Source organism: Cynoglossus semilaevis, chromosome 4, assembly GCF_000523025.1.
Source record: "Cynoglossus semilaevis isolate Cse_v1.0 chromosome 4, Cse_v1.0, whole genome shotgun sequence".
Classification (NCBI taxonomy): domain Eukaryota; kingdom Metazoa; phylum Chordata; class Actinopteri; order Pleuronectiformes; family Cynoglossidae; genus Cynoglossus; species Cynoglossus semilaevis.
This window is the reverse complement of record NC_024310.1, coordinates 10,522,489-10,530,723: the sequence shown is the minus strand read 5'-3', so window position 1 is coordinate 10,530,723 and position 8,235 is coordinate 10,522,489. Positions and strand designations below refer to the sequence as shown.

Genomic DNA, 8,235 nt, shown 5'->3' with positions numbered 1-8,235 from the left:
GCAGGAAAAAAACAAACAAAACAAAGTCCAGAAATACCTGATCAGGGTTGAAACACAGGATCACAGGGAGAACACAGAACAGGAGATGAAGAGTACGTGGATTATATAACACAAAAGCATGGAGATAATAGAGCACAGCTGACACACTGAGGCAAGAAGTAGGTAATCACAGGAGCAGGAAACGCAGGAGGTCAGAAGATGAGGACAATCACTGGGATCAGAAACTCAAGATGAAGGGAACAAGTCGGAGGAGGTGAAGAACACAATGAAACAAGAACAAAGGGAAAGGTGAAAGAAGGGAACACGAGTTAGCTTGTAAAAAAAAATCCCGTTCTGTAACTTTTTGTAGTTATGTCATATTTATTCTGGATCTTAGAGGTATTTTTTTTGACTGTGGTTTTTGAGGCTACTCTCTTCCCTTGGTCACGTTTTAGCTGATTTCTCACAGACAACAAAAGCATCGACACACAAACAAACAAACAGAAAGACACAGAGCTGTGATGTGAGCGCTCACCGAACGTCTCCACCCTCACTGTGGTGAGTTTGGGGTTTGGGAGGGTTGGGTGTTGAACATCACAGGTCACGCTGTCCTCATCTTGCAGGTGGGTGGGGAAGTGTAGGATGCTGGTCTGGGTGAACGTGCCATTTGAGTGAGCAGTAATGTTGTTTTCACTCACTGCTAGGAAGGGTTCCGCTGGAGTAACCCCGTTGATTAGCCAGCTAATCTGAGACGTGGGGAGGCCGCCGATGGCAGAACATGACACCGACTGGAAGTGAGTGCCATTTATGGTCAACGCTTTCACTTGGACGTCTACATCAGGTCGAGCTGTGCATGGATAGACATGTGGATATTCTTTAATGCAGGACTGGTTAAATTTATTTTAGCTAGTAGTTTTATGTGGCACTGTGATGGTAGTTAAAAGGTTTGTGTCATTCAAATCCTGTGACACATAACATTTAAGAAACACTTGAGTTTACAATATCCCAAAATGTTTAGTCACAATATTTTTATAATGAACTTTATTAATCCTACACTGTTAAAAGCAGATTTGCTGAAAAAGGCTGCCCCCTGGAGGCACTCAGTATGTAGGTGTTATGGGAATCAAACTCAGGACCACTACCCTACAGAACCAGAAATGACCAAAAATGGCACAGTGCGCACAACCTAGACCTTCTCAACAAAAAAGGGCCATACTCATGTTATTGGTATGCAAGAAATGCATAATGGTCAGTGTTTTCCCAAAGGTAAGTAAAATAAAAATAAACTCTTAAATCAAATGGGGGAAAAAAAAGTCTGTAGTCAGAACACTTCTGGCTAGAAATGTTTAGACCATAATGAGTTGCAATAAATCCCATTGGCATTCATGTTTGTACTCTAAACAAAAACAGAAGTGTGTTGCACACTGCTCTTTTTTTGTTGTTTTATTTAAAATCTGTAAAATCAGTGATAATTCTTTCTCACAGACACAGACTGAGACACAGAACAGTAAACGTAGGCGAAGGAAAACCAAACGACTCAACTCACCTACAACTGTGACAAAGGCTTGGTCAGAAAAGTAGCCCTCCTCGGATTCAAACTCACAGATGTATTCTCCTCCTACGTCAACGCTGGACACCGTCATCTTCACAGTGAGGTTGGTGACAGAGTCTGGCTCAGAGAAATCATTACGGCTGAAAGGTTGGCCGTTGAGAAACCCGGACAATCCCTTGGATTTAACTTTGGAATTAATCTGCCGTATCCACTTGGCATTGAGGATCTCACTCTGGCCCAGATATCTGCAGCCCAGATACACCACTTCTCCCAGGACTGCGGTGACATTGTGTGTAATCTCCACTAATGGTTCTCCATCCAGACCTGAGGAACAGTAAAGAACAGTGTTCGTCATAATGAGAGGTCAAAGGTTCAGCTGAACAGTTCTGAAATGTGCACAGAGCAGCAGAGCCCAAGTGTCTTGAGGGAGATAATGTGATTGTTGTGGTTCCTGGGAGACTGGACAGCCGGCTGATAGATGTCCATTGTTGTGCCAGTGAAGGGACTTTCTGCTCGTACTGTTTTCTTTCAGCGCTTTAACGAAAACTGTGATGGATGATGCGGACTAACCGACTCAATGGTCGGGAGGTTGTCCGTCATTTTATCACAATTAGGACGTGCCAATGACCAATCAATACAAATTAGACTGGATTTCAGAGCACGCTAACAGGGCTTGGAGCAGAATGCTGATGTCAGCATACCAACACAGAGACATTGACAACGTTAAGATGTTGCATCCGCGGAAACCACGAATTAGCACTGGGAATGTTGAAATCAACTGCATGAAATACTCTGTGGTTTTATGAACCCTCGTTGGTCAATTCTCATTGACACTTTATTGAAGATGAAAGGAATCGAGGAAAACTGTGAGTTTCTGTCAAACCAGTTGGTGGCGTAGGAGATCACTCAGGCAAAACGTTGATACAAGAACATGATGTTGACAAAGACAATGACCATTTTTGTCATTCTTTGTATTTACGGCGTTAACAAGGGTTTTAGTAAAGTTTTGACCAATGTCGCACCAATACCGATCCTGAGTTTCCATCCCTAATGCTTTGCTCCACACCAACTTACTGGTAATTGGCTAAAATTGAACAAATAATTTTATGCTGCATTTTAATTTTGTTGAAGTCATTTATGTATTGGGATTAATAATTAATTGATTACCTTTTATTTTGTCGTTTAGACTTATTTGTCAGACACATTTTGTCCTCCATACCAAAAAGAAAAAGAAAGTTCTGTCACTTCAGCACTGCAGTACAAATCAAAAAGTATTTCCCGTAGAAGAGACTTCCGTTCCTTTCGTGTTGAGTCATCAGCAGTGCACCACAGGAGGACGACAGTGAATAAAGTGACCTGATCACAGACAGGGGATAAAGGGCTGCCAATGCTGACTGTTGGCACTTGGTTTGTGTCACCTTTTTTGAACTGCCTGATTTGAAACTTGTGGCATGAGGAGACTTTCAGTGTGAGTAAAGGTTTCACAAAAAGCAAGAGCTGACTCATCTTTTTGATCAGACACTGGCCGTATCACACAGTCAATCAGGGGCAGACTGTTGGTGAAGAGTAACCACTGAAGAATCACTGTGTGCTTCTCTCCTCTCTCTTTCACAAAAGTCAGATTTTAGAAGATCTCACCCACCAACATGTGAGTCCAGTGTTGTAGTCGAACACTCCGTATTTAAATCTCAATCCAAGTCACCAAGGAACGCTCTGAAGTTGTTTCTGCGATAACTGCCAATAGTTTTATGGTCGAGGCTAGAGTTTAGAGCTCAGATGGACTCTCCAGTTTTCAGTCCTAGTCCAATACATGGAGAAAAGCTTGAACTGAGTCTCTGGGGTTTTCTCGTCAATGTCTCAGTCAAAAAAGAAAGTAGGTTTAAATGCTGTATCTACGGAACTACGGATATAAGTAACGAGAGATCATTTCAGGATGAGGCTTGGGGGGGAAGTTTGGGGGGGGGTTATAGCCAATGTCAAAGTAAGAAAAAAACATGTTTCCTGTGTGAGTGTTGTAAGTCATCTCTGTTGAGTCCGGATCAAACCACCAGTCCTGGCTTTCACTACTATACTGGCCAGATGTGTGAAACAGGACCAAAGGTAGGATGTTTTCTTACCAAAAACTCATAGATACTGCGTAAACAATATCCACTGCAATACTTAAAGGATACTGTTAGAAATGACATGTCATAGATAATGACAGGGTCTTTGGTTTACGACGTCTTCAATTTACAGCGTTTTGTGGTTACGTTGCCATCTCCCATAAATTTATTAAGAAAGAAATTGTTCCATTATTCCGACGTACGGAGTTGAAACTTGACAACTAGTTTTCAGGAGAATTAGTTGGCGAGCAGAGCGGACTAATATGTTGTTACTCTTTTGTTGACTTGTTGATTTTCACCACTTGTACACCACCATACATTGGATTGTGCTACATTCACTTTTTTTCATTTGTGTTGTTTTTGTTTTGGGAACGAGTGACAAAGGTGAGTGATGTACAGCATGTCCGTTCAGACGAGAATCGAGTTTAGTCACACTGTAAGAACAGAACTCCCACATAAGTCGAGGACGTCCTGTTTATACTTTGTCGATTCCATTGGTTCGTCATAGGATGCAGCTCACACGTCTTAACAACAGAGCAGAAGACTTTGATCAAAGAGGAGATTACCTGTGTTTCAGTCAGTGTGGTTTCTTAGAAAAAAAACAAGTACCAAGCACCTATACCCACAACCTAGAAAGACTGAACAGGAATCTAACAAAAAAAACACAGACAGCAGAGTTTCTGATCTGATTAAAGTGGATCAGGACAAAGATGCAAGAGAAACTCCACAATCTCAAATTTACTGCTGACTGCTGTTTACAGAAGGGTGGTGGTGGTGGTGGGGGTGGGGGGGGGTGAACAAACGGCTGAACTTATTCTATAAAAGAGTAAAATAACAAAAATGAAATTATCAAGCTGAAAATCATGTACATACAAGTTCAAAGTAACAACCCGTGACCTCCTGTCAAAGACTGTCCCTACAGTTTGGAACTTTACCATCGTCTCCTCTTGTGCACTTCCGACTATATTCCCGTTTCCTTAAGACCACTGAGAAATCAGCCATGATTAGAGCCGGGCTCTGAGATGGGGACATTTAATAGAAGCTGACAACTTTTAGCACTTGCAGAAGGGACAGTGTGCATACCAAGTCCCCCTCCCTCTGCTACCTCTGCTGACTTCATCAAAGTGCACTTGAGGACACAGTTTGCTCTATCAGCTGCTTCAAGCCAAAGCCCTTCTATTCAGCCTTAGACACTTGATGAGCAGAAATGATGACAGCTTGCTGCAGCAGTGCTCCGCGGACGACCATTAAACATATACAGCCAGCTGCTGCGGTCAGAATTAAACTGTGTGCATCCAACGCAGATGGAGGTGAAATCCTGTTTTACGCACAGGAAAATGGAAACAATGCACGAGATAAGAAAAAAATATATATATTTAAGGACACAGAGGGGAAGAAATAAATATGCTGCATCAGTTCATTAGGCCCAGAGGGTTCATAATTCATTTGTCCTTGCAGGTTATTGCAAAAAGAAATGTCAGCCAAGAGTGAAAAAGGTACACCTTAAGGATACAGGCAGAGTAATACGTGGGTAAAAAAGCAAGTATTCATGCACTGCATCATGTTCCCTCAGCCCCAGGGTCTACTTTTTCCTCACCAAATACACCACAGAAGCACAGGGTGTGCTTCCTTCTGCAGCGTGAGGTAAACAAATAATGTGTCTGAGAATGAAACAGCGTTTTCACACATTTAGCTTTCATTTCCCGCAGAAAGTGTCAGGGTCTTTGCAGGAGGACTGAACCCTGGTGGGAGCAGGAACGACAAGATCACTTGACTAAAGCATAGTCTGCATAGTAATGCATCAACAGGAAATGGAAAAGAAAAAAAAAAGTTTGAACAACACTCATAAATTTACTTTACAAGACCATAAAAGAACCAATGGTGACACGGCTGATCAATAAGTGTGAAGCAAATGCCAGAGAGACAAACAAAACTAATATATTACCACTAATAAATTCCCTCCTAGACTTTTTCCTCCCTGATGCCTCCAGAATATGGCTTTCTGGTCTGCAGCGTGCATTTATAATTAGACTATTCATTAGGGGGAACCATGGCTGCACTGTTCACTCTGAATGCCACAGGCTAAATGAGACCTTAAGGGCCAGTAAAGTACGCTCATGAACAGCTGGACAGTCACAGATGGATTGTAACCCTGCACACTTACCTCCAGTTTCCAGGCAATGAGCAACATTTAGGAGCAGAACCAAAATCAACAGCTCTGAGCATCTCATGATGGTGTCATCGGGTGAAACAGACATGAGTCGAGTGAACCTACATCAGTATGGGCAGGCATACCGAGAGTGTGTGTGTGTGTGTGTGTGTGTATTGACTGTGTACACATGTGTGTTTTCTGTGGTTTATGGTTAGAGGTACACACCCTCTACAGCTGACACTGTTGTGCATGTGCCGGCTCAATGACACTCAACCACACGGTCTGTGAAGCTATGCTTGTCAGGACACTGCAGCGAGAACAGGATATCCCTGGACTCACCTGACACACAGCATTAAGTTAAGCATTAAGTTCATGTCAAGTCATTGTCACTGTCAAGATGCAGCCTCATCAATCAAAAGTTTTAGTAATGCGCAATCACATTTAATGTGATTAATCAAATTCAAAATGTTAATCATTAACTGCTTGTTGTCATATTTTAGCACTTACTATAATTAAGTTTCCATTCAGTTAGAAAGTATTTTTAAATCTACAAACTAGCACATTTTGTCTACCTAGCATGTGATTATTGAATTATATTACATTACACGCTAATAACTGTTCACCTTGTAACGTGTAATTAAATCCAAAAACGTCCTCCTCATTTTTTAAAACGTCGGTCCGTGCCTCAGGGTTCTGCAGATGTCTCCACAGTTGTCACTTCACTCATGACCACAGTTTCTTTCCACAGAGTTTTAAGACCACGCAAGACGTTTCTGTTCACTTACTCAGCGGCCACATATTACAGGCTAAATCAGTCACACCACCCCATCCTGCCCCCCCNNNCTCTCCCTCCTCTCATGTCCAGCAGTGAAGGAAATCACTCATCCCTGGATATTGTTTTATTACATACCCCTCCTCTAATTCACTTTGACTCAGGATTTTGATTCTGATTTATTTCCTGAGCTCAATTTATCAACCTGTAAATACAACTGAAATGGATGTGTTCTTTGCACTGCACAGCATTTCTGGTGCGATATTTTCAAATTCATTTTTTATTTCCTGTAGAAGTTGCTCCACTTTAGTGTTGAGTCATCCACACCGCCGGTGGATGAAAGTAAATGAAGTGTCTTGATTAAAATGACGGAGCAAAAGCTGTCTTTGCAAAAACATTTTGGAAGTGGTTTTAACGACTCTCTGAGCTGTTTGGTACGAAACTGGTAACTGTGGTTGAGACGGTGTCACAAGTAGAAAAAGAGTCAAGTCAACTTTTTATATATGTGTATTTGTACCGCTTAGTCATTTTAAAAGACGAGGGGTGCAGAGGAGGCATTCTGAGGTCGCAGACAAGCTGTTCAAATGCCAACAACAGAGAAGACTGTTACCATTATATAATTGGATGTGTGTTTGTAGAGGGAAAGAAAGTGCTTCATGCACTATGGAAGTTCCCTCAGCAGTCTAGGTCTACAGAGGCATAACAAAGAGCTAGGGGAGGGTCAACTGAGCAAACGTGAGTCAGGCGTAACTTTAAAGGTAGTAAATTAGCAGCTTAAAAATGTTAGTTCAAGTCTAGTCTCATTCGGTAAGTCCTAAAAAAAGAAGAATTGGAGATTCACTTCAAACAACTATTACCTGTCCAGTGTAATAACAACATCCGTCAGACCAATTGTTGACTAAATTAAAAAAATACAAAAAAGTTAAAATTAAACAAACCCTATCCATCTGTGATACACAGACAAACACTGGGTGGCAGTAACAAGCAAAGTGTTGCAGAATACATTTATTGAGCTACTTTATACAAGACTTGAAAATAAACTGTTAAAGATTAAAGATAAAGATGGAGAAGCTTGACTCACATAAATGTCTAAGTGCCCCAAATGGCCCCTGAGCCAACCTTTAATCATACTAAGTCCCTTATTCAAGTTAAGACTGAAGTTAAGGTGAATTCAAACTTAACTGCTCTGCTGCTTCCTGCCATGCACCAGTGTGTATCACAGGTTGATCTCAGTTCACACACTGATGGTAGGGAATGACAACGTGACCATTAACTTTTCGTACTTACGTCAAATAAATCTTTAAATAAATACAGGGTTTTTTTGTTCTTGACTTCGTGAATCTGTGTTTCTGTAACGTCTGGTTGAATGTTCTTTCTGAATACTTACAGCCAGTCGTTATCATGTCAAAAACACTGCTATCTTTGTTTGTCATTATGAAACTCCAGAGATGCTATGTTTGAATGGAAAAGATAACGGAAGCTTTTTTTTTTTTTTTTACTCCTCAAATCTAAAACCTTAGACTGCAGCCTCTGGGCCGCACACAGAGATGACAGAGCCTTTGTTAGAGTGATCCAAACTAGATTAAGGCTCTTATTACTTCCAGTCCTGGGGTTGATTCTTAACATGGATGGTCATATCTCCGGAAGGTAACTAACATTTTTGACCCAAGTTACATGC

General features: G+C 41.4%; 1 protein-coding gene across 4 annotated transcripts in view; it reads right to left on the bottom strand.

The window, feature by feature from the left end:
- LOC103378048 (irregular chiasm C-roughest protein) overlaps positions 1 to 6,098 on the bottom strand; it is a 15,244-nt gene extending 9,146 nt beyond the window's left edge. For 3 of the 4 annotated variants that reach the window (XR_003049481.1, XM_025054835.1, XM_025054836.1), the window contains exons 1-3: positions 5,798 to 6,098; positions 1,526 to 1,855; positions 515 to 826 (exon numbers count right to left, since the gene is read on the bottom strand). Coding sequence is in view for 3 of the 4 variants with exons in the window: in XM_025054835.1 (XP_024910603.1) it covers positions 515 to 826; positions 1,526 to 1,855; positions 5,798 to 5,891 (736 nt within the window). In the remaining variant the exon portion in view is untranslated. The remainder of the gene's footprint in view (positions 1 to 514; positions 827 to 1,525; positions 1,856 to 5,797) is intronic. The other variant, XM_017031926.2, reaches the window with a different exon arrangement.
- Between the last annotated feature and the right edge of the window lie 2,137 nt (positions 6,099 to 8,235).